The sequence below is a fragment of the Petaurus breviceps genome, unplaced genomic scaffold, assembly GCF_028583685.1.
Source record: "Petaurus breviceps papuanus isolate PSGF00001 unplaced genomic scaffold, PetGlider_PUasm1.0 90535, whole genome shotgun sequence".
Classification (NCBI taxonomy): domain Eukaryota; kingdom Metazoa; phylum Chordata; class Mammalia; order Diprotodontia; family Petauridae; genus Petaurus; species Petaurus breviceps.
Genome location: NW_027187270.1, coordinates 1,888,325 through 1,915,669, shown reverse-complemented (window position 1 = coordinate 1,915,669; position 27,345 = coordinate 1,888,325). Strand labels below are relative to the sequence as shown.

Here is a 27,345-nt window from a genome sequence, read left to right as displayed (position 1 = left end):
TAAAAAGCATCCAGCATCATATAAATCCTTTACTATCAGTTTTTCGTCCAGCATTGGATGACCTAAACCTAAGTTTGTGACCTGAACTCCATCAGTCAGAATTTTATCAAAATTGTTGCCTCTGCACTTAAAACTTAAAAATATTCTTAGAAACTTAAAAACATGCTCTTAAAGTAAGACAACACACAGGACAACTCATGTATTTTTTTTAACAGAATGGACTAAAATCCTTCTTGAGGGTAAGATTGGCCAAGTAGGCCAAGTTTCGCATCCATACACTTTGTTGATTCAAGTCAGTACTGGGTGACCCTTTTAAAAGAAGCCTTCCTAGGAAGCACCTACTGTACACCAGGACAAAAAGGAAAAAGCCTGTCCTCTGGGGGCTTATATTCTAGCAGGAGAAATAGCATATATTAAAGGAACAGGACAGCTGAGTCACTGTGTATATGAAAAAAGGGGAAAAATCTGTTCACATTTTCAAGTTAATCTTTGCATGAGCAAACTTGAAGAATTACTGGGAAATAACAAGACTGATTCAAATGTGTGACTTCTAGCTTTATAATCTTGACAGCCTTCAGTCAGTCATGTGACTGCGTTTGGAAGAACAGGAAGAGGACCACAGCATGATCAAATGGAAAGAGAGCTAGACAGGGAGAAAGAGGACTTCAAAGATCCTCAGTTTCCTCATCTGACAAATCGGGGGGTGGGCCAAGATGACCTTCTGGGTCAAATGTGTCAGAAGTCACAGTGTGAGCTCAAATCCTTTCTGTCCAAATATCCAGCAGTAGAGAAGAATATTAACATGTGGGAGGTAACCAGATGGGCCAGTGCCCAAAGTGCCTAAGCCTGCAGTTTGGAAGACCTGAGTTCAAATTTGACCTCAGACACTTATTGGATGTGTGAACTTGTTCAAGTCACTTCATCTCTGTCTGCCTCAGTTTCTTCATCTGTTAAATGAAGATCGTAAGAACTATTGTGAGGATCAAATGCACTCAGCAAATCTTCAAGTGCTACAAAAATGTGCTATTATGAATATCATCATCATCAAGCTGGGAACATTTTACTGCCTACTGCACACATACATAGGCAATGGGTTTTGCTATATAGATTTCTAGGAATCAAGACCTGCTCCCTTATATTGTTGCTGTTTATTAGTCATTTAGTTGGTGTGTGACTCTTCATGATCCCATTTGGGGTTTTCTGAGCAAAGATACTCCAGTGGTTTGCCACTTCCTTCTCCAGTGGATCAAGGCAAACAGAGGTTAAATGACTTGCTCAAGGTCACACAGCTAGTGAGTATCTGAGGCCCAATTTGAACTCAGGTCTTCCTGACTCCAGGCCAGGCATTGCGCATACTGTGTCATCTTGCTGCCTCATATATGATAATATTTTTCACCCTTATACTAGTGTCTTTACCTGATTCAAATCTCCTGCCTCCCACATAGGTCCATTAATCATTCAGTGTCTGACTTTGAGAAAAAAATGCTTTCTTCTCTTGGTGTCTATAAAATTGAATCTGGAGTAAGGGTCACAGTTCTGAGCACCTCAGATGAGGCATCATGGGACACAAGGTAGAGTGTGTGTTTATCACGTGCAATATCCCACCTGGGCAAGTTGGGAGTATTTTAAAGGTTGCTCAGAAAATGCAAAATCAAAACATCCAATCAAGCAAATGATACTGACTGCCCTAATGCTCCTGAAAGCCAGTCCATTTCAGAATCTTAAAGGGCTATGTAGGGCACACAGTAGGCATTCCAGAAATACTGACTGAGCCAGTGACTTTTACTGGGGCAAGAACAAAGAGACTGAAGTCCACATGAGGCCTAGAACATTATTTCTGGGTCCAAGGCACTTTCCATAAAAAAGCAGGCTCTGGGGCAGCTAGATGGTATAGTGAATAGAGTATTGGCTCTGGAGTCAGGAGGACCTGAGTTCAAATCCGGCCTGAGACACTTAACATCCCAATTGCCCTGCCTCCCCTCCTCCAAAAAAGAAAAACAAAGCAGGCTCTGAGGCTAAGAAGAGACTTCAGATGCCAGCTGGTACAACTTCTCCCTTTACAAATGAGGAAATGGAGACACAGTGAGGGAAAGGGACTTATCCAAGCAGTAAGTAGCAGAATGGTGTCCTCTGGATCCAAAGCCAGGGTGCTTTCCACTAGAACGAAATCTCCTGAATGCTGCTCTTTAATTGATTTAACAGTATTAGTGATATCAATAAATCTTTGTCACTCACTTCTTCCTTTTTTCCCTTAAAGATATTTTCTATTTTTTTCCAATCACATGTAAAGATAGTTTTCAACATTCATTTTTGTATAACTATTGAGTTTCAAATTTTTCTCACTCCCTCCCTTCCGCAAAACAGCAAGCAATCACCACTAGCTTCTTCCAAAGCTGTGGTAGTATCTGGGCAACATTCATAAAGCATCTTAGGATGAAAAAGGAATCCAGAAAAAGAAGAAAAAATTATTTGCTCAAAGAGAGTTGAAGCATGCACTGGCTTTTGGAAACAACAATGGATGAAAAATGAAAGACAGTAATAAGAAGAATAGCTAACACTTCTGTAGACATTATAAAATATTCGGGAATCTACCTGCCAAAACAAACCCAGGACCTATATGACCACAACTACAAAACACTTTTCACACAAATAAAGTCAGATCTAACTAATTGGAAAAATATCAATTGCTCTTGGCTGGGTTGAGCTAATATCAAAAAATCAAAATCAAAAAATGAAAAAAATGACAATTTTACCTAAATTAAATTACATATATAGTGCCATACCAATTAATTTACCAAAAAAATTACTTTATAGAGCTAGAAAAAATAGTAACAAAATTCATTTGGAAGAATAAATGGTCCAGAATATCAAGGGAATTAATGAAAAGAAATGCTAGGGAAGGTAGACTAGCTATACCAGATTTCGATCTGTATTATAAAGCAGCAGTCATCAAAACTACTTGGTACTGGCTGAGGGATAGAGGAGTGGATCAATGGAATAGATTAGGCACAGGAGATTCAGATGTCAACGACTATAGTAATCTGTTGTTTGATAAACCCCAAGACCCTGGTTTTTGGAATAAAAACTCACTATCTGACAAAAACTGCTGGGAAAACTGGAATATAGTATGGCAGAAACTGGGCATAGCCCATTATCTAACACCATATACCAAAATCAATTCTAAATGGGTGCATGATCTAGGTATAAAGGTTGATACTGTAAGCAGTCTCGTAAGACAAGGAAAAGTTTACCTGTCAGACTTGTGGAGAGGGAAAGACTTTATGACTAAACAAGAACTAGAGAACATTATAAAATGTAAAATGGATAATTTTGACTACGTGAAATTGAAAACCTTCTGTACAAACAAAGCCAATGTAACCAAGATTAAGAGGAAGATGGGAAATTGGGAAAGAATCTTTACAACCTATGCCTCTGACAAAGGACTCATTTCTAAAATATACAGAGAATTCAGTCAAATTTATAAGAATACAAGTCATTCCCCAATTGATAAATGGTCAAAGGATATGAACAGGCAGTTTTCAGAGAAAGAAATTAAAGATATCTATAAGGACATGAAGAAATGCTCTAATTCATTATTGATTAGAGAAATGCAAATCAAAACAACTCTGAGGTACCACATCTCACCAGTCAGATTGGCTAAGATGACAAAACAGGAAAATGATAAATGCTGGAGAGGATGTGGGCAAATTGGAACACTAATGCATTGCTGGTGGAGTTGTGAACTCTGCCCAAAGGGCTATAAATACTTTCATACCCTTTGATCCAGCAATATCACTCCTAGGGTTATATCCCAAAGAGATCATAGAAGTGGGAGAAAGACCCATATGTACAAAAATATTTATAGCAGCTCTTTTTGCGGTGGCAAAGAGTTGGAAAGTAAGGGGGTGCCCATCAATTGGGGAATGGCTGAACAAATTGTGGTATGTGCATGTTATGGAATACTATTGTGCTATAAGAAACGAGGAGCAGACGGTCTTCATATTTACCTGCAGAGGCTTATACAAACTGATGCTGAGTGAGAAGAGTAGAAGCAGGAGAAATTTGTACACAATTACAGACACAACATATGTGTGATGACCAACTTTGATAGGCTGGACTCCTCTCAGCAATGCTGTAATATAAGTCAATCCCAAAAGACTCAATGATGGAGAGAGAGAAAGAACTAGAAAGAACTGAGTTTATATCCAGGTGGAAGCAAAATACCTGATCTTTTTCCTTCTCTTATTTGGTTTTATGTCCTCTTTACCATTTTTCATTCCAGCTGATACAATCCGTCTTTATAACCTGACTAACGTATAATGTTCAAATATTTACAGATCCTATACTTAACTATATGCTGCCATGGGGAGGAGGGGAGGGAGGGGGACAAAATGTGAAACTCAAGGAATTGTGGAATTGAATCCTGTAAACTAAAAGGAAACAAACAAACTAATTAAAAAAAATTAAAAGCCTAAAAAAAAAAAGAATAGCCAACACTTCTATAATGCCTACTACGTGCCAGGCACTGTGCTAAATGCTTTACAATTATTATCTCATTTCAGTCTCACAACAACCCTGGGAGGGAGGCGCAATTATTATCATCTCCATTTTACAGTTGAGGAAACTGAGGCAGACAGAGTGAAGTGACTTGCCCAGGGTCACACAGCTACTAAGTGTCTAAGGCTGAATCTGAACTCTGGTCTTCCTGACTACAGGCCCAGATCACCTGGCTGCCCCCATAAGATTAGATAAAAAAAGCTAAACCTCTAACCAGTGAAACTACGTGTAAAAGAGGTTTACTTTCATTGGTATGGAACTAGCTTATCTGCTATCCCCTGAACACGGTATTCCATCCCTTACCTCCATGCCTTTGCCCAAGCTGTGTCTCATGTGTGAAATGCTCTCCCTCCTTGCCTTGGTTTCCTTCCAGGCTCTACTCAGATGGCCACTCTCAGGAAAGAAGCCTTTCCTGACTGCCTGCCCCCACCCCTCTCTTGTTTTAGTATTCTCTCCTTTCTCAAATGAGACTGCTGTCTGTCTCCCCCAGGAGAACATAACTTCCCTGAAGGCTGGGTCTGTTTTGGCCTTTCTTTGCACTCTCCCTGGCCCCAGCTTAGCACAGTGCCTGGTCCATAGTAATGACTGCTTGTTGACCACAGAGCCTAAGAGGATGCCCCATATACAACAGATGTTTCTTTTTTTAATTAAATTTTATGTTTATTTTTCGTTTACATCATTCATTTCCACAAGATTTTGAGTTACAAATTTTCTCTATGTCTTTCCCCTACCCACCACCCCAAAACAGCATTCCCACTGAATATCCCGTCCACCCATCTGCTCTCTCCTATATCCTCCCCCATCTTCCCTCCAACTTTCCAGTAGGGCAAGGTGGATCTCTATACCCCAGTGCCTGTATATCTTATTTCCCAGTTGCATGTAAAAAAATTAATAATAATAAATACTTTAAACATTTGATTTTAAAACTTTGAATTCCAGATTCTTTCCCTTCCACCCTCACCACCCACCCTTACTGGGAAGATAAGAAATTCAATATAGGTTGAACATGTATAGCTACGCAAGACATTTCCATAGTGGATATATTGTGAAAGATTGACTATATTTCCCTCCATCCTATCCTGCCCCCCACTTGTTCTATTCTCTTCTTTGACCCTGTCCCTTTTCAAGAGTGTGTGCTTCTAATTTCCCTCCCCCCCAACCTGCCCTCCCCTATATCATCCCCATACTCATCCCTTTCCCCCCTACTCTCCTGTAGGGTGAGATACCCTATTTAGTGTGTATGTCATTCCCTCCCTAAGCCAAATTAAATGAGAGTAAGGTTGACTCATTCCCTTTTGCCTTCCTGTTCTTCCCCTCCATTGTAACAGTTTTCCCTCTCCTCTTCTATATTAGATAAATTACCCCATTCTGTCTCTCCCCATCTCCTCTCATTATATTCCTCTCTCACATCTCAATTTCACTTTTTAAGTATCATCCCTTCCTATTCAATTGGTCTTGTGCCCACTGTCTATGTATACATGTACACATACACACACCCTTACATATGAATTCATATGCCCATAGACTCTGCTATATAGACATATATATGTAAGTATATATATATATATATATACACACACACACACACACACATACACACACATTTATATTCCCTTGAACTATTCTCATACTGAGAAAAGTTTCATAAGTTACAATTATTGTTTGTCCATGTAGGAATGTAAGTAGTTCAACTTTGATAAGTTCCTTATGATTTTCCTGTTTACCTTTTCATGCTTCTTGTATCTGAATGTCAAATTTTCTATTCAACTCTGGTTTTTTCATCAAGAATGCTTAGAAATTAATAAAGCATCTGATTAAAAAAAAGAATGCTTGAAAGTCCTCTATTCCATTGAATTACCATATTTTCCCCTGAAACATGATGCTCAGTTTTGCTGGGTAGATGATTCTTGGTTTTTATCCCAGCTCCTTTGACCTCCAGAATATCATATTCCAAGCCCTTCTATCCCTCAGTGTAGAAGCTGCTAGATCCTAGGTTATCCTGATTGTGTTTCTACAATATTCAAATTGTTTCTTCTTGGCTGCTTGTAATATTTTCTCCTTGATCTGGGAACTCCAGAACCTGACTATAATATTCCTAGGAGTTTTATTTTGGGGATCTTTTTCAAGACGTGATCGGTGTATTCTTTCAACCTCTATTTTGCCCTCTGGTTCATCAGGGCAATTTTCCTTGAGAATTTCTTGAAGTATGATTTCTAGATTCTTTTTTTGATCATGGCTTTTAGATATTCCAGTAATTTTTAAATTATGTCTCCTGGATCTATTTTCCAGGTCAGTGGTTTTTCCAATGAGATATTTCACATTGCCTTCTATTTTTTTCATTTGTTTGGATCTGTTTAATAGTATCTTGATTTCTCATAAAGTCACTAGCTTCCATTTGCTCCAATCTAATTCTGAAGGAATGATTCTCTTAAGTGAGCTTTTGAGATTCTTTCTCCATCTGGCAAATTTGGCTTTTTAAGACATTTCTTCTCCTCATTGCCTTTTTGAGCCTCTTTTGTCATTTGAGTTAGTCTATTTTTTAAGGTGTTATTTTCTTCAGTCAGGTTGTTGACTCTCTTTTCATGATTTTCTCGCATCATTCTCATTTCTCTTCCCAATTTTTCCTCCACTTCTCTTACTTGGTTTTCAAAATCCTTCTTAAGGTCATCTATGGCCTGTAACCAGTTCATATTTTTCTTGGAAGCTTTTGGTACAGGAGTTCTGACTTCATTGTCTTCCTGCTGTTCCATGCTTTGATCCTTTTTGTCCCCCAAAAAGGAATATAAAGTCGGATTGCTGTTCTTGCTTTGCTTCCTTTGCTTACTCATGTTGCCACTCAATTGCTTGACTTTTGAGCCTTTTGCCACAGTAGAACTCTGCTTCCAGAGAGGAGAGCTTTGTCCCAAATCACTGGGATTTTCACAGCTTCTGGAGCTATTAGTTGGCTGCCCTCTCTGAAGCCTCCACTGGCTCTGGCACCTGGTCACACACCCTAGAACCTCCACCCTAGACCGTGATCCAGATCCAAGCAGGTTAAAGCAAGAGCTATTACTCCTCAGAATGGTAATTTGGTCCCCCTACAATCTGCAGGCCAGGAGCTCTGAAGCAGCCATGCCATGGCAGCTTCCATGCCTCAGCTGCTTCTCCCTTTGGGGGCAGAGGCCAGACTGCGCTTCTGGACCCCCTGTTCCCAAAGTCCACACTGACCTCTCACTTTGTCTTTGGCATTTATGGGTTGATAATTCTGGAAACTCCCACAGCTGCTCTTGATACACTCTCTTGAAGTCCCTCCAGCCATGGCTCGTCGGGGCTTACCTGGGGCTAAAACCATAGGCCCAGGCAGGGCTGGGCTCTGCTCCCAGCACACTGCAATGGACCTTTTTGTCCACCTGCCAGGCTGTCTTTAGCAGGAGATTTGTTTCTCTCTGTCACTTTGTGGGTTCTGTAGCCCTAAAGTTTATTTAGAGTCATTTTTATAGGTATTTGAGGTGGTTATGGGGGGAGCACATGGAATTTTCCTGCTTTTACACTGCCATCTTGGCTCCACCCCTCCAACAGATGTTTCTTGAACTGAACTGGTACACCACCATGACTTGTTTTCCTTCTGGCCAAGATTTCTAAGAACCAGGACATTTACCACCCTCTCTTTCATTATCTCCTAATACTCAGTCTCAGTCACTTCAATATTCATTTTCAGAAGGTCTTAGTGCAAACCTTTGAATGCAGCCTTTCAGAGATCAGTTTTTTAAACTACTACTATTTTCTGATCAAATTTTACATTTCATACAAACACCCACTGATCTGATGCATTTTCAACTAATCGAAGTGTTTTCAGCATAACTGAAGTTGGCCCTGAGGGCTGGCTAGCTGGCTGCCAGTCCTATGAGCACACAGCAAGCATGAAAGGAGAGATGAGCCCAAGTCTGGTTTTGCAAATCAGGGAGCAGATTCCTTGGTCCAAATTGGCTGACCTTAGGATCTATACAAAGGGTGGGTGTCCATAGCAAAGGCCAGACCAAGCTAAAGGCAAACAGAGACCTTGAAAAGGACTGCCAATGATGTATAGCATGGAATTCATTTGGAATTTGCTTCTCTGATATCTCCATATTATTTTATAGTCAGAACCAAACACATCAGCTTAGGGAAATCAATGCAGTTCTCTTCATGTGCCCAGAGGACACAAAGTAAGAGCACTGGGCCAAGCAGAATAGAGCTTTGGATTGGGAATCGGAGGACGTGCCTTCCAGTACCGGCTCTGCCCTTTCCTCCTTGTGTGACCTCAGAGAAATCCCTTCTACCCTTTGGAACTCAGTTTCCTCTGCTCTAAAAGTCAGGGGTTGGACTAGATAACCTTGAAGGTCCCCTTTTCCAGCTCTGAGTCTGCAATCCTAAGTTACAGCAAGGCACATTTCAGCTTCAATATGAGGGAGAACTTTTTAACACTCAGAGCAATACGAAAGTGGAATTGTCTCCTAGGATAGGAATGGGGTAGAAGGGATTTCAGTTGAAATACAGGTTGGACTAAATACCTTAGAGGTCCCTTCTGGCTCTGAGATCTGTTGATCTTTCAAAGTAGATATCTGGAGCCTCTAGGGCCTCTCTGGATGAATGTGGTCCATCAGAGGAAATGACTGAAATATGGGTATGATACAATCACACTGCCTTTCTTCCTCGAAGTTATTACTGTTAACGTCATGTTCTCTCAAGAAAAGCTATATGACAGAGATAGCATCTCCTTCGGCAGCATCCTAGCTCACAAATCCAATTTTACCATCTGCAATACACTTTTCTCATAACTATCTTGTGGGAGGGAATGGTGAAGGAGTGATGGTCCTGATTTTACATAAGGGGAAACTAAGGACCAGAGAGAGATCAAGTGACCCCCCCCAAGTCCATCTCTCTCTCTAACATACCATGCTGCCTCAAATGTTTTTCATAAAACAAAACATCATTCAAATACTATTACTAGAAGCAATTCCTTATGTTAGGAATGGATAATTCTACCCAAATTTTTCCAATGAAAGCTGACAAGGGGAATGTAATTTAATACAGAACAAGTCATTAATGGTGAAGTTTCAAAATGGAGAATAAAATGCAGGAACTGCTAGAGAAGTCTATGTAAACAGAAAGAAAGAAAGAAAAAACAATCCAAAGCCACACTGAGTACAGGAATAAAGGGAAGCAAGAAAAGACCATGAATAATGGTGGGGTGGGTGGGGATGGACCAAGTATACAGGTAACTGGCAGAAGTGATCTTATGGGAAATCCAGAGAGCAGGTAAGAGTGCTCTGAGGAACTGGTGGAGGGAGCCATCACTTTGGGTTGTAGAAATCTGGGAAGGCTTCATGGAGGAGGTAATACCTGACTTGGGTCTTAAGGACTAGGGAAACATGACTGATGGTGCTGAACAAAGGCAGAGGGGATGGAGGGGGGCATGATGAGATAGGAGAATGACAATCAAGCTCCACTTGGCAAGAACGTACACTATGTATGTATGAGTGTTATAGGAAGTTAAGGCTAGCAAGGTAGGTGTGGGCCCTGAGAGCGTAGGGCCTTGAATACCAGATGAAAGAATCTGCATTTGACCCTGTAAGGCGAGGGAAGCCCCTGAAGGTTTTTGAACAGGGAAGTGAACCAGCCAAACCTGTGCCTCAGTAAAATAATTTGGGTAGCTGGCTTAAAGATGACCTGGGGCAAAGAGGCTCTTAACCCAGGGTCCATAGACAGTCTATGGTTAAATTTCAGGGGAGCCATGAACTTGGATAGAAGATATATTTTTGATCAATACAATACTCTTATGTTATGCATTTAAAAACATAACTCTGTGATAGTCTATAAACTGCCTCCTCAAAGAGCCAGATTTGAGCAAATCTGCCTTCTATGCCAGCACTTGGGGACATCTTCACAAAAGAAGGCCTGGGCTGGAGAGGGAAGAACATGGAAGCAGAATGACCAGTGGCAAAGCTATTGCAACAGTCTGTGTGAGGGGCTAGGACATGAATGAGGCTGGTGGTTATATATGTAGAGAAGAGACCGAATTACTACTAAGAGATGACTTCTCCCCAAAGCAGATGCCGCCATCTTAGGTGACCTGGACCCAAAGCACCAAAGCCCTGTTACTCTTATATAGGGTGGCTTCACATATGTGATCTCACCTGAACCTCACAACAGCCCTGGGAGGAATATGATAGTAATAACTATGATGATGATGGCTAGCAAAGTCAAGTGCTTTACAAATATTATCTCACGTGATGCTCATAACAACCCTGGGAGGCAGGTGCTATTACCCCCATTTTACAGCTGAGTAAACTTGGGCAGAGAGGGTCAGATGCCTTGCCCAGGGTTACACATCTAGTAAGTATCCAGGGCTGTGCTTTTAATCAGGTCTTCCTGAGCCCAGCACTCTATCTACTGCTCCACATAACTGCAGCAACCGTATTTTACAGATGGGGAAACTGAGGCTCAGAGTAAGTGACCTGCCCAGGATTACACAGCTAGGACATAATCAAAGTGGCATTTGAACCCAGTTTTTCTGGACTCCAAGTTTGGCACTCTTCCCATTATTCCAAACTGTTATGGTGGAAGCTTCTGACAGAGATTCAATGTGGAATTATAAGACAATCAGGTAATATTTAAAATAATTTACTAACCCCCTCTGATAGTACCTCAGTGTTAAATGTATGACCAGGAAGTCCATTACATGCTGGGAGGACCTGCTTAGCTAAACAGGAGAACTTAGATATAGTACTTTCCCTGAGCTTGACTGATTCCCATTAAACAACCTTAATACCTGGTGTTTGTTTTTAATGAACATTAGCAATTCATTATGAAATCATTCACTATTATACCGAAGTATTTATACACAAGTTCAAGAGAGAATAGTGATTTCTTAGAGAAGTCCTCAGAGAAGAAGCAATTTTACAAAGGCCTTAGTTAATAAACCTTTCTTTCTCCTAATGAATAACATTTAGTTTTGGAGAATTGAAATGGGATGGATTCTGACCACTGAGTTCATTTTCCTCCTGTTAAACTTGATTTATTCAAATTGAAATATCATTTAAAAGTACCCACAAAATGTTCGGAGTGTTTACTTGTCCTTTCAACTTTCTCTTTCTTTTTAATATTGCTTCAACTTTATCTTTATCAAGATCAAATAAAGAGTAAGCCAGCCCTTGCTGGGTGAAATATGTATTCCCTTATCTCGAATTTCACTCAATACAGACACTTGTATTTACTTTCTTTTTTTCCTTCAGGAAAATTCAAGTCTCCTTTCTTTATTTGGTTAGAAAATGAAAAATCTCATTTGCCAAAAAAGGGACAGCAAGTTCTTAACTAGTGACTTTGGACAAGTCTCTTCCCCTCTAGGGGCCTTTGTTTGGGCCTCAGGGTTGGATCAGATGGCCTTTAAAATCCCTTCGAACTCCAACGACTCTGGTTAGGAAGTGGTTGGGACATGTTTTTCATTGTCTTTGGTTTCTAAATAATTTCTTTTAAAAATTAACTTTTTTTTTTAAAGAGAAGGGACTATGTGCTTCCCAAAATGTATTCATGTCAAAAAAACAGTTTCTCACCTATGGTCCAAGAACAGAAACTTCCACTCCAAACTATGTCTTGAGGTAAATTCTTCACCAGGTTCTTCCACAGTGAAAATTTCCTATAGAAAAGATGGCATATATTGATATGCATATTATAGCAATAATTAGAATTACAATCATAAGAATGTTTTGCATTGATATGGTGCTTTGGAGTTTAAAAAGCACTTCACCTTCCCTTTACATCTAGGCCTCACAGTAGTCCTTGGTAGGGAGAGAGGGAGGAAGGTTTAACATAGACCTGAAGGGAGAAAACCTGGGTTCAGATCCCAGCTCTACTACTTGCTACTTGTGGGACTTTGGACAAGTCACTTCGCTTTTGTGTCTTAAAAACTGTAAAATGAGGGGACTGGATGCTCTGGCCTTTGATTAAGGCTCTTTCTTGGGCTACTATTCTAATATGAGGGTAACTGTGGCCCAAGAAGACTAAACAGCAGTCCCAAAGCCACACAGCAAGTAAGTAGGTCAGTAATTAAGGATTTCCAGCTGGACATGACCTTTATGTTAACTAGTCTAAGCCCGTCACTTTACAATAAGGAAACTGAGGCCCAGAGAAAGTAAGTGTAGTGAAAACAAGGAGGCACAGCCAAGGCTCCTGGTGTGGAAAGGCACTGAGCAAGTCACCTTCCCTTGGGGACCCACTTTCCTCTTCTGTGAAATGAAGAAGTTGAACTAGACAACTTCCAAGGTCCCTTCCAGCTCTGAATTCTAATATATTCATACAGACTTTGAAAAACCTCCAAATGTGGATGTTACTCACCCAAGCATGGCCATTCACTCAATCCAATAGCTGGGAACCCAAATCAAATCTGACTTCTCATTTGGCATGGTGCCTTTTGCCACATCGTACTGCTGATGAGAAAAGTTCCTTCTTAGCCAATTTCGAAATCTAATCTAGACCTCTCTGAGCCTCAGTTTCCTCATCTGTAACATAAGGGTAATGCTCCCTACCATAACTAATGTCACGGATCATATGGGATACTTATAGGAGTGCTTACAAGATGATAACAACAAACATGTTCTTATAATTTTTTTCTTAAATGATGGGAGGCAACATGATATAGTAGATTGAGTCAGACTTGAAGCCAGGAAGACCTGGGTGCAGGTCTTGCCTCTGATACGTCCTGGCTGCATGACCCTGGGCAAGTCACTGAATCTCTCAATGCTCTAGGTGATTTGCTAGGATCAGAAGTTACGAGCAGATGCCAACCCATATTAAGGAAAGGAAATAAGCATTTATATAGTACTCACTATGTGCCAGGCACTGGGCTAAGTGCTTCACAGATTTCACTGACCAAATCGTTACTACTAAGTGGCCATCTACCTTGAAACTTTGGGGAGATCTTGCCACTGCATTCACTAGCCCAGAAGCACAGTTCAGGCACCGCTTAATCTTCCCTTCCTGTACCAGAAGCATTCCATAAGCTTCCCTTCCCAGGTGTCTCACCTGATTCTTCCTCTCTGCCCCAAACAGACTTTAAAGTGCTCAGGACCAGGCCTCAAAACCTTTCACTGCTCTCCCTCCCACCTGAATGACAGCAAAAAAGAAAGAGGAAAAGGCTGGGCCTCACCAAATCCTTCAAGCCTCCATGCCAGGCTGGATTGCTCACCTTTAAAAGCTGGGGCGAGTTGAAGCGAACTGTTGCTACCAGACAAAGTGGATCATCTGTAGGGGACTTGAAGGCCTTGGCAACCACAGACTCAAAGTCACTGCAGGATGGTATAGGCACTAAAGGAAACAAAAATACATAGAACTCTAACGACTGGTATTCTTTCTCCAAAGTGAGGCCCACTTGTCTGAAGTAAAAGCAGATCTACCTGCCCTAGCACCAAGGGCTACTTGACTTCTCTTCTTTAATCTGCACAGCACCTCAGAACCCTGGGCTCTCTTTCTGCCCTCTGATACCCAATTTAGGTTTATCAGCCTTCTTTGGGAGACTTTGTGTTACTGCCTATGTTCTTGACCTGTTGATGGATGGCAGGCAGGCAAGCCAGCCGGCCCCAGGATCAACTGTTTTTCAGCCCCTGTAAAAGACATATCTCTTCTCCCAGAGGCAAATACAGCCGTGTAAATGTCTAGATATCTAGGGGTGTCAAGCTATATTTTTAGAACCAAAAAAATTAGGCACCGAATGTGGTTACACTTGAATTTCCAAACCAGCACATCAGCCAAGCCCCTCTGTGGCCTTCACAAACTTTGCAGCTTCCAAGAGCCCCCCTGTAATTGTTCTCATGCCTTTCAGTTATTCCTTTTTTCATTCTTATAATGACAAGAGTCTAGGCAGGCCCAGGTTCATGATGCCTGGAGGTATACTGTACTGGAGAGTTTATTTGATTTGTACATTTTTATGCTGACCTTCAGTGGTACAAATCTTCACAGTCAGGTGACTGATTGCAGTACTAATGAGAGAAATGAACTTTAGAAACCTGCTTCATCGTTAGGTGCTCAATATAGACAGCAAAGATGTTTTATTTTAAAGTGCAAACCATAAGATTTTATTCTTCATTAATACAGCCCTATTTCCAAAGTCTGGCTGTTCCAGATAGGACACCCTTGTCCTGAAAGAGATGCTGAAGGCACCCAGGCTACCTGGGTATTGGGGGGGGGCAAGGATCTGAAATTCAATTCCAAAAATACATAGAAAGTGGCTACTATGTGCAGGCAGGCACTGTGCTCAGTGCTGCAGCTAAGCAGATGGAAAAAAGCAAGGCCCCAGTGCTCCAGATACACACCAAAGATTGGGAGGCCATGTTGGGTACTAGGATCCAAGGAGAATTCAAGTAAAAGTGAGGACTGCAGACAAAGAGCTCAAGGAAAACATTTCTTGAGACAATCAAAAAGAAGAAACAGAGACAAAAAGAGATGAGGGAGGGAGTGGGGAAGAGAGACAGAGGCAGACAGAGACAGACATGGAGAAAGACAGAGACAGAAAAAGAGACAGAGAGAGAGAGAGAGTAAGCTCATTTTCATATGAGGGGCATGATCAGGGATCACAGAGATGTCACCAGAGCATGGTCCCAAAAGGAAGAGAAGGCCGGGAGGTTGAAGGGGTATGGATGTTCCAGGAAGAGATTCACAAGTCGCAGAGAGCAGGATGAGACAGAGGACCACCTAGGAGTCCTAATTTCCTGGAATGGAGACCATCTGAGGAAGTGGGAACTAGATTGCAGTGCCTAGAATGCTGTGTTAAGGAGTTTGCATTTTATCCTACAAGTGACAGGAAAGTGCAAGGTTTGGGAGATTTGGAGTTAGGGAATTTAGACAGGAGTCCTGCCTCTACAACCTGTTTGACCTCGGGTCAGTGACTTAACAACTGTGGCCCTCAGTTTCCTTGACTGCAAAATGAAGGGGCTGGAATAAATGAGCCAAATGGGACCCTCCAGCTCTAAAATGACATTCTATATGAGTTGCTAAAAAAAACTTTTCAAAAGAGGGAGACACATTAGGAAGATTATTTTGGCAGCTATAGGAAGGATGGATCAGAGAGGGAAAGAGACTAGAGTCTGGGTAGCCAGTTAGAAGGAGACTCTTATAAAAGTGTAGGTGAGAAGCAATGAGGGCCATGGTCATGTGGGTGGAGGATCTGAAATGGGGATGCCAGAATAAGTGAAGAGGAGGGGATGGACTTGAGCCTGGAGGTAGAAGACTTCACAACTAGTTGGATGTGGGAACAAGAGGAAAGAAAACTCGAACATACTTCCAGGTTTTGAGGGTGGTGGTACCACCAAGAGAAAGAGAAAAGTTGGGAAGAGAGATAGGTATTGAGGGAAAGACAACGGGTTCAATTTGGGAGGTGCTGAGTATGAGAGACCAGTGGGACGTCTAGGTAGAGATGTCTAACAGGAAGCTGGAAATGGGGGACTGGAGCTAAGAGGAGAGATCTGGGACATGGACACATATAAAATGTACTTATACACATAAATACACATAAGAGATTAGGGAGTTGTCAGTTTAGGAATGGGAAGGAGATCACAAGAAAAGGAGTATCCACCTAAGGGATCAGAGAAGGGATATTAACCAGTAAAGGAGACTGAGACAATATCAGTGACTAGGCTGATATTGACTCATGAGAACCAATTGTTAAGTTGCTCAGAATAGATTATTCCATTTTGAGGGTGAGCATTAACATCTCAGAAATTAACAAATACCACAAGTCTGAGCTTATCTATTGTTTGGTTGATTATTTGGATTTAAGAAAGTGATAAGGATGATGATAAGCGTGATCATGCAGGTTAATGGTAAAGGAGTGCTGCACCTCCTTTTCTTGCAGCTGTTGAACATCTGCTAGCCTACTCCTGAGGACAGGTTAAGTAAGGAGAAACTGGAGAGCAGTGGGCAGAAGAATGATGTGCTTGGTGTAAAGACCTAAGAATCAGATTTGAGGCCTACACTGAATCTCAGGATCCAACATTCTAATGGTGTGCAGGAAAAGTCAGCCCAAGAGTGGATGGGATGTTCTCAAGAATGAACTTCTAAAAGCACAAGCAGAAACAATTCATTGGAGGCCATAGGCCAGCTGGTCACTCGTTGAATATATTGTAGAAGAAATCCTTTTTTTTTTTTTTTAAAGCAATCAGGGTTAAGTAACTTGCTCAAGGTTACACGGCCAGTTATTTCTGGGTGTGGTGCTAAGTATCTGAGCCTGCATTTGATCCCCAGGTCGTCCCAACTCTGGGGCCGGTGCTCTTACTCGCTGAGCCACCTGGCCGCCCCTAAGCAATTGGGGTTAAGTAACTTGCTCAAGGTTACACGGCCAGGTGTTTCTGGGTGGGTGCTAAGTGTCTGAGCCCGGGATTCGATCTCCAGGTCTTCTCAACACTGGAGCCGGTGCTCTTACTCGCTGTGCTACCTGGCCTCCCCTGTAGAAGAAATCCTTGTGCATAAACGGGGCCTGTTGGTCAGCCTTGGGAGAGGACTCTTCCAACTTATAATTTCTTTGATTTTTGTGATCCTCCTTCCCTGCTTTGGTTGTGTCTTCACAATGAGATGAAATGAGATCATGTATGTAAGGTACCCTGTAAGCCTTTAGGGGGTGCTGCAGTGAATATTCATCTTCATGAGTTCAAACTGGTCTCAGACACTAGCTGTGTGACCCTGGGCAAGTCACTTCACTCCATTTGCCTCATCTGTAAAATGCGCTGGAGAAAGAAATGGCAAACCATTCTAGTGTCTTTGCCAAGAAAACCCCAAATGGAGTTACTGAAGTTAGAATATGCATGTTAAGTTGTCACTCTTGCTCTCATTATTAGGAGAAGATCAAGTAGAATCTAAATGAGTTCAAGTTCTCGGACTTTGAAGCAAAGGATGGGCAAAAGGTTGTTGAGATTCTGTGACCCTTGCCTCTGTCCCTTAGTAGCTGTGTGAGCTTAAACAAGTCACTTTACCTCTCTCCGTGGATTTTAGTTTCCTCCTATGCCAAATGAGGAAATTGGTCTAGATCTGGGTTTCTTAACCTGGGATCCAAGAACTTGGTTTATATATATATATATATATATATATATATATATATTGACAACTATATTTCAATGTAATTGATTTCCTTTCCAATCCTATGTATTATACTGTCTGCATTTAAAAATATGATTCACAGAAGGAGGCACTAGATTTCTCTAGACTGCAAAAGAGGGCCTGGGCACAAGGAAGGTGAAAGACCCCTTCTTTTAGAGGAACATCCTTTCCTACTCCAATATTCCCGATTCAGTATCTCAGGTACTAAGAGAGGTGAGATCATTGAGAAGGATAAGGCAGCTAACGGTGTTACAGAAAGGTGAAAGAAAATTAGAACCAAGGAAATGGGAATTGAATCTGACAATTAAGTCAAATGACATAGACGATAAAAAGCTATTTCAAGAGAATTTGGGGCAGCAAAGGCGACTGCAGGAGGCTGAACAGGGAATGAAGAAGCAGAGGCAGCAAATGTGGAGAAAAGGCCAGAAAACAGGCAAATTTCCTCAGCTTCCTCCCCCACGAGGAGGCCTTTCTCACATCCTCTTCATTAAATTCTGTCCCTCATTTTCCCATAGGAATTATTCAGAATTTACCTCTCCTGAGAAGGTTTTCTCTTCTGATCCTGCTTATCACCATTCCCTTTGGCACTCAGTTTCTCATATCATAATAAGAATGCTCCTCTCCTGCCTCCTTCTGTCAAAGAGGAGGCCCTGGGATCTAAAATGCTATGTCATTATACAGCAAACATCTTGGGGAGGAGCCCCGCAATTGAAAAGGCCTTAAGTATTAGCGTAGTGATATCAGCAGTGACTGGAACCAACCTGGCTGAGGTCAGAGAGACTTGGCACCAAGTTGGCCAGAGTGTGGCCTTTTCTAGCCACAGCAACTCAGGGAGACCATCCATAAAGGCATGGAAGGGTTGTGACCTCTGTCAGTGGAGGGACCACCCGCATTTTGAAGTTATAATAAACACTAGCATTGATACAGTGACTTGGGGTTCCCTAAGCATCTTTTCCACAGCAATCCTATAAATCCAAGGGTGTAAGTATCACTGGCACCATTTTCCATATGAAGAAACTGACCTACAAAGAGATGGAGTGATTTACTCAGGGTCATACAATTCAAAAGTATCTGAACAGTGGATTGATGCAATTGCTTTAGAAAACAACGTGGAACTATATATACAATGAAAGTTACAAGGTGCTCATATACTTTGACCCAGCCATGCCATTTCTGGGTTATATTCTAAGGAAGGAACAACAGGAAAAAAGAAACCATCCTTCTGTACAAAAACATTCATTACAACACTATTCACCATGGAACAAACTGGAAACAAATTATGTGCCCAATGACCAGGAAATGGTTAAATAAACTGTGGTACATGAATGCAATGGGATATTACTTGGCCATAAGGAATGGCAAATATGAATACATAGAAATACTGGAAGACATAAATAAAGAAATATATAGTGAAAACAGAAGAATCAAAAAAATCCAATATAAATACTGACTGCATACAGGAAAGTAACAACACAGAGCAGCAAAACTCCTGGTTAGGCCAATGATCAATGCAGGTTTTTCCTTGTAAAAGTGAGTACCCACGGGAGCTGTGTGCATATATTTGATTACATATACTTACACATGAATGTATTACATAAATATGTGCACAGCATAAATATATCTTTCTTCCATAAATACACATTTTAATTCTATCACCTGAGCTTTGATCCCAGATCTTCTGACTTGTAGGCCAGACTTCTTTTTACTACATTATTTACCATTTCCAGTTTGCTCCCATACCCTGGTTTACTGACCGCCTTGTCATTTAATTATCATATATGTTTTGCCAATCTAGTTTGGGAGACAGCTCCTAGGACTATGTTTTTTTATTTCTTTGGTATCTCCTATGCCTATATGAACAAAATTTAGAACAATTAAAGGCTACACTGGGTTTTCTTGGCTCTAAGAACGGTGAGAGTTAGGAAAAGGGGGAAACAGTCAAGAATTGGGCAGAGAAGGCTCTTTGTGAACCGGGCGAGATCTGAGCATGGCTGAGAAGATTGGGGTAAAAATGGAGGGAGAGAAAGGAGAATGGGATATTTGAGGCAGAAGGAACAGCATGAACAGAACAAGGAAAGGTTTCAGAAGAACTCTTAAAAGTCATCGTAATCATCCTGTAGTCAGTGGGGGCACTGCCCAGGCTGGGAAAAACAAAAGGAGCCGAACACTCAAATGGTCAAGTAAATGGCATTTTTCCTGCCTGCCCTGACCCCCCAACGGGAGAAAATCAAAGAGACGGGAGGAGCTCGGAGATGGGTGCTAGGAAAGAACCAAGTTTGGAAAATGAATCAAAGAGAGACTAAAAGTACAGTTAGTTGAATTATACTGGGGGTTATTTTTTTTAAAAGGTCTCTGACCATTTGCTGCTTTGAGAATGATGCCATTTCCTCAGCGGTGTCCAAGCTAAGTGCTTGCTGACACTTGGTATCCCATAGGGGACTGTGCAAGTATATTAGGGCAAGGCAAGTATATTACTCCTAATCAAAAGAAAAACTTCCAAAGTGGGAAAATTCTCTTCCTTCTGTCCCGAGGGTCAGTGTTTTGTCTGTGGGGCTGATCCATCTTTACCTCGTGGAGCTTGCTGGGATGGAAACGTCCTATAGAAATTGGAGCTGCTATTAGTGTCATTACAACTGCTACTGCTAATAATAAGTATGGATAGAGGAAGATGAGTCATCTTTTTAAAATACCCGTATGAGATGGGAGAGGGAGCCAGGCAGTGTTATCCTATAATCTATGAATGAGGGACTTAAAGGCCCCAGGCAGATTTTCCAAAGACCAGAGGCAGAGGTGCAAACAGAATCGCAGGCCCAAGGAGCACACAGGAGCTAGAACAAGCATCTTCTCTGATCTACCGTTCCGTGGCATATTTGAAATCCTGGCACCACGATTTGTTTTGCATCTGAGAGACGTGATTCATAAGCTTCTATATGCCCACATATTTAACTTTTCATGAGTAGATGTTTTTATCATTCCAACCAGATTGGAAATTGCTTGAGGGAGGAAAACCCTGCATGTTACTTCTCTTTGCTTTTCAAAGGTGCTCAGGAATTATGTTTTCTTAAAAATCAGTCTTTTTTTTTTACTTTATAATTATCTGGAAGAGGAGGCAGAAGACATGGGTTTTCTTGGCTCCATCACTTGCCAGCCTACACATAACAGCAAGCGATTCACTTCTCCCAAGTTTCCTCTTCTGTAAAATAGGGGTGGGACATCAGGAAAGGCCTCAGATGGCACTTGAACCTGGGTTTTGAAGTAGCAGTCAGGAAGGGGAATATTCCAGGCATGGGGGGGGTTGGTTTGTGCAGAAGTGTGGATAAGATAGCACCCCTAACCTCTGCCCTTGTCAGACCCTACCCAGAAGCTACATTTTAGGAAGGATATTGAGAAGATGGAGTACTTACCTATGTGGGCAACCAGGAAAGTCAAGGGTTGTGAAACTAGGCCATATGAAGATAGCTTGAAGAAACAGGGGCAAGAATGGGGGAGTTATGCTATTGTATCTTCATGAATTTAAAGGGTCATCACTTGAAAGAGACTAGTCTGCTCTGTTTGTCCTCAGAAGGCAAAACTAAAAGCAATGGGTTAGAGAGGCAGATTTGGGCTCACAGAAAATACTCCTAACAATTCAAGCTGTCCAAACATAGCCAAGAAGTAGTGAGCTCCCCATCACTGGAGCTCTCTAAGGAGAAGCTGGATGGCTACTTATTGAGAACCTCGTAGAAGGGATTCCAGTCCAGGTAAGAGGGGCTAATTGACGCCCGTGCTCTCTTCTGAGTCGAAAACTTTGTGATTTGAATGAATTACTGATATTTCCTTATTGCTAGGGTTTGTTTTGGAATATCTGCTCCTGGAAGGACTAAGTTTCTAGAAGGGCATGACTTGTACAAGAATCTATTTATTAACTAATGTTTTATGGATTAGTGGGCCCCATGGAATAGATCTGAGGAAGGAGCTTGCTGGTAACAAAGGGACAGCTGCAAGTTTCCTAGTTACTGTGGTGTACCCTTGACATTCAGAACGGTAACCCAATGCCAACTACTGCATATAATGAGTAAGAGATGACCTTTCCATAATATGATGAGAAATCATGAGAGAGAAAAGGAGAGAGACAGAAACAGAGACACAAAGAGAGATAAGGAAGAGGAGGAGGAGAAAGAAGAGGAGGAGAGAGAAAACAACAGGGAGAGGGGGAGGAAGAGAAGGAAAAAGAAGGAAAAAGGAAGGAAGGAAGGAAGGAAGGAAGGAAGGGAAAGGAAAAAGGAAGGAAGGAAGGAAGGAAGGAAAAAGGAAGGAAGGAAGGAAGGAAGGAAGAAGAAAAAGCATTTAAGTGCTTGTCATGTATAAGTACTGTGCTAAGCATTGGGGATTCAAATAGAAGCAGGCATAGCCCATAAAAAATTCAAAATGGATACATAATGTGAAAAATTAAAGATAATCCCATTTTTAAAAAATAGAAAGAGGTAAACCATATACTTTTGACAGCTCTGGGTAGATGTATTTTTAACTAAACAAAGGATACAGGCAATTATAGAAGATAAAATATTTTGATTATATGAAATTGAAAAGTTTCCATGCAAACAAAAGTAAAGCATCTAGGATAAGAAGGAAAGCAATTACATGGGGAAAATCTTTGCATCAAGTTTCTCAGATAAGAGTTTGACATCTTGGAGATAAAGACAACTGAGAGAAGTATTTAAAAACCAAAAGCCACTCACCAATGTGAATGTGGTCAAACAGCATGAACGGTTCTCAAAAGAAGAATCCAAATTATTAATAACTATATGATACATTTCTCCAAATCACTAATAAGAGAAAAACAAATCAAAATAACCCTGAAGTTTCCCCTACAAATTGGGAAGATGACAAAAGATGAGAATAATCAATGTATTGATAATTTCTGAATATTTTAAGACTTTGGTCTTTTGTAAAATGGTCACTTCAAGGGAAGAGTCACCAATGGGGAGAGGAGGACCCCAGGACAGAGATTTCTATGGTTGGTTAGTTGGCAGTCAAGGTGAAGAAGGACGATTCTATTTTTTTTTATTTTTTTTTATTTTATTTTTTGCTTTTTTAGAGGGCAATTGGGGTTAAGTGACTTGCCCAAGGTCACATGGCTAGGCTAGTTTTGTGTTAAGTGTCTGAGGCCAGATTTGAACTCAGGTGCTCCTGACTCCAGGGCCGGTACTCTATTCACTGTGCCACCTAGCCGCCACCCCAAGTAGGAAGATTCTAGAGACTACTGGATTAAGTCAAGTTGTAAATGAGGGGAAACATGGCCAGAACTCTTTCTAAAACGGTGGTCTCATGGAAGGAGTTACCAGGGAAGGAAAGGAGAACTCCAAGGTAGAAGTGTCTCAGGGTGCCATTTGGCCATGGAGGATAAGGAGGATGATTCTGGAGACTGTAGAGTCGTTAGTGAGGTAAAAACAAGGCCTGGGTCCTGCCTAAAAGGGGAGTCATGGAGGAGGAGAAGAAGATTCCAGTTGGAGGTTTCTTAGGCTGGAAATGAAGCAGCTGAGGAAACTGAGGAGAATACCAGAGAGCTGCAGTGCATGAGGGGAAGCGTGCCTGGGGTCATTTCCAAAATGGCGGTCCCAGTGAAGGAGATATTAATAAAGAGAAGAGGACCCCAGGGAGGAAGTTTCTCCAGTTGACAATGGGCCAGTTGAGGAGGAGGAAAACTCAAAAGAAAATCTAGGCAAAAGTTAAGTGATATTCAATCTGATGGAGAAATACTAAAAATATTCCCATTAAAATCAGGTGTTAATAGGGATCTGTTGCTGTCACTCCTGATTAACATAGTTCTAGATATTTTAGCAATAGGGCACAAAAAAGGAATAAGCATTGGGAATGAAAGTGAAAGATCCTGATTTAGAGTTGACATGACTGTATACCTAGAAAACCCAGGATGGTCAACCTGCCCAAAATTAATGGACTTAATACATGGCTTGCAGGATACAAGATAAATCCATAAAATCATCTGCATTTCTATATACCTCAACCGAGAATCAGAAGGTGTTGATGTAAATAGAAATGCCCTTTTCAATAATAGCAAAATATAGAAAACGTTTGAACGCTGACATTTCAAGACATACAAGAGACTTACGATGACAGCTTCACAATGATTGGAACAGAAATAGAGGCGAAGAAGTACTTCAACACAAACTTAAGAAAAGCTCTTTTTTCAAAGTCCTTCCTATGCTGGCCCCTTTCCAGTCCTTTTACACCTTCCTCCCGTCCACATGTTGTGACCCAGTGACCCTGGCCTCCATGTTGCTTGTGACTGAGCCTTTTTCACTGGCTGCCCCTATATCCAGAATGTTCTCCCTCCTTGCTTCCCCCAGAACATCCCAGGTTCTCCAAGAAACCTCTTCCGATCCCCCTTAATCTTAGTCCCTTCCCTCTTAGATCACCCTGAAGTTAGCGTGTGTGTATGGGTGCTGTTTGTCCATAGGTTTTTTGCATGTTGTCTCTCCCATTAGACTATCAGGTCCTTGAAAGGACTGGGTTTTGGGGGTTTGTTTTGTTGGTTGTTTTGTGTCTGTTTGTTGTCATTTTGCCTTCCTCTGTATCGCTCCAGTTCTTGGCACAGTGCCTGGCACATAACAGGAGTTTAATAAATCTTAACCGACTAACTAAAGAGATCACTTTACACTCACTAGAATGGCAAAGAATTTCTTCCAAAAACGATAAAAGTCCAGTGCTGGTGGGGCTATGAAGACATAACCATTTGAATACATTGTTGGTAGATAGGAAATTTTGGAGTTCAACGTGGCAATCAGAATGGAATTAGTCACAAACCTTCTCATGTGTTTTGACCCAATGATTCCATTGCTCTATTCCCAAAAAACATCATAATAGAGTAGGGAGGGCCTGGTTGTAGAAAAATATGCATAACTACTTCTTCTAAGATCAACAAATTAGAAATAACCTATCTAACAACTGGAGAGTAATAGAATAGTTTGGGTATACCTAAGTATATCAATAGAACAGGGCTTCTTCACCTTTGTTGTTCTGGGGAAAGCTAGGGAGCCCTGCTCAGAACCACCTCTTTAAATGGCTAAAACTAAATACAGAGGATTAAAAAGGAAGAGAATTATATTCAAATTGTCAAAATATTTTTCTCATCTAAATTCAAAGCCAGATCCTCTTACTTTAGATCCAGTATTCATTATACTAGGTAACTAAGGTGGCACAGTACACAGAGTCCCAGGCCTGGAGTCAGAAAGATTCCTCTCCCCGAGTTCAAATATGGCCTCAGACACTTACTGGCTGTGTGACCCTGGGCAAGTCTCTTAACTTTGTTTGCCTCGAGTCCCTTCTCTGTATAATGAGCAAGAGAAGAAAATGGCAAACCATTCCTGTATCTTGGCCAAGAAAACCCTAAATGGTGTCACAAGGAGTCAGACACAACTGAAAAGACAGCTACAACAAGAAGTTTGTGGACTTCTGAAATCTCTCCAAGGACTCAGTTGGGGTCCATAAACTACAGATTCAGAGCCCTTTGAGTGAAATGTTACAAACAGATCCTGCTCTACCTTTGCAACGTGATCAACAACATCCAGCTGAGTGTCTGGTACGTCAGTGCTCAGGAAAGGCTTGTTAAGTCACTGATGGATACACGGATAGAACAGAACATTAGGGTGCCGTTAAAAAAATATAAATATGAAAAATACAAGGAAATGTGGAAAGATGCATGTGACGGGATGAAGAATAACGGCAGAAGCAGACTGCTACACCGCTACACGCTCCAACAGCGCTCAAGAAGAGAAGAAAGAATCGTTGGTAAAAGTAGCTGTAGCTGCCTGTTGGGGATTCTGAACAAGGGCCTCTTGTTTCCTTCCCAACCAATCCTTTCAGTTTTTCCTCACTGAAGGCTAGGGGGCTGCAGTAAGACTTCTCCCCTTTGCTTTATGTATGTCTGGCAGTACGCTTTTGGTGGTGCTTAGTATGTTTATAGTAAAAACTCCGTAAAAGCAATAGGCCGCTCTGATACACCTTTTTAATACACCATCTAATTCTCAGTTTCTATACCTATTCTAACCTTTAGCTTAAGGCCCTTATCCCTTTTGGAATCCAGATCCTACCGCGAAGGGCCACACTTTAAAATGTGGCAGTCACTGCATTTCAGCATGAATGAGGAATCTGAAAGCAGGTTGGGCTAGCTGAGAGAAGGCGAGGGAGGGGAGGAAGGGAGGGGATTCAGTGGGGATGGTCCCTGTGTTCCACTTTGGTCCTGGGCATGTGTCTCAAAGTCTGCTGATTCAGAGTGAAAGCAAATATGATATTCATGGAAATGCAGATAGATGAGGACATGACTAAGAAGAGTTCATCTGACTGGGCTCAGAGTTCAGATTGTTTGGCTGTTACATTACCATTAGGTTGGGCCAATAACTCATGAATGGTTGTGGCTCATGCAAGATGCCTCAGCAAGCACGAGCGATCCCCCACGGCACCAGTGGGCTGGCCTCTACAGCCACTGGTGACAAATGCCATGATTAACACAAGAGGCCTCTATCCCCATCCAGAAGGATGGAGTTGAAACTCAGAACCCAGTGATTTGTAGTCACTGTTACTTCCCAAGTACTAAGTCAGCCAGAGTACACTTGACAGGTAATTTGCAAGAGGTCTGAACTGGTTAATCCATCTTCCAGAGGGTGGGCCGAAAACTCCTGAGAGGAACTCAGACAAGAAAAGACTGGCTGACGAGAAAAATCCATATTTCAAAACAATTTGCCACTAAAAGCCCTGTAATAAGCAGAGGTAGAATCAGAGCTAAAACAAAAACTGGCTCGTTTGGTCCACTGCCAGTAGAAGGAGACAGAGGTTCCTTTCTCTTTGTGGCCAAGAAAAGTATTTACTGTTTTTACAAGACACCAGTGGCGGCAAGCTAACTGTCATTGATGGCTCGCCCAGTGCTCTGAAACCAGACTGCGGCGTAAACACTGCCACCAGGGCAGTGGACCAAGGCCCGGCTGCTGCTTAACAAGGTTGGGAAGGGCACACCCTGGCCTGCCAGGGGAATAGAGGAACTCTAGCAGTGGGACAGCGGGATGCCATGAGGGACATTCAGACCATTCCCTAGATAGTGCACCATTAGCTCCAATTCATATCTTCCCAATGCTGCCCTTTTAAGACAGAACGAGGCTCTCTGTAACACTGATATGAAGGGAGGAGAGTTGGGTGACCATGGGAGATCAGGTATGTCCTGGTTGTGTGCTATTTCCTGCTGAGCCATGTAATAACCACACTCTAAGAAGCTTGTGTTGAATCTGAGAGGGTCTCTGAGAGCAGGGGGTGGGGAGAGGCCCGAGGGGAAACAAAACTGCCTGCACAGGAGCCATGAGGGCCAGGTCTTGGTGAAGGGATGACTTGTCTTTACAAAAAGGGAACTTACCATGAGAAAGGTATTTAAAATCCACAAAAAATTTCACAGATTCATAAATCACAGGATCATTAGGGTTCACCCTTCCTCTTGCTAAATGGCAGGAAAACTCAATTTGTTTTTCTGTTGAAAAGGAAACAAATACATAAAACAAGTTTATTTTTCAATCTTGACTAGTTCTGTTTGCTTGTGTCCAAAATAGGTAAATATTCTCTGAGCTAGCCTGGGTTGGGATTGTTATTGTTTGAGCATCCTCTCAGTCTCCTCATCTATAAAATGGGGGCAATGTCTGTTCCACT

At 41.7% G+C, this 27,345-nt stretch overlaps 1 protein-coding gene across 8 annotated transcripts in view; it reads right to left on the bottom strand.

The window, feature by feature from the left end:
• Nucleotides 1-27,345, bottom strand: part of PASD1 (PAS domain containing repressor 1) — a 306,974-nt gene that overhangs the window by 34,004 nt on the left and 245,625 nt on the right. For all 8 annotated transcript variants that reach the window (XM_069063048.1, XM_069063052.1, XM_069063050.1 and 5 more), the window contains 3 exons: nt 27,059-27,169; nt 13,760-13,878; nt 12,129-12,211 (listed from right to left, as the gene is read on the bottom strand). In XM_069063048.1, the coding sequence (XP_068919149.1) occupies nt 12,129-12,211; nt 13,760-13,878; nt 27,059-27,169 (313 nt within the window). The remainder of the gene's footprint in view (nt 1-12,128; nt 12,212-13,759; nt 13,879-27,058; nt 27,170-27,345) is intronic.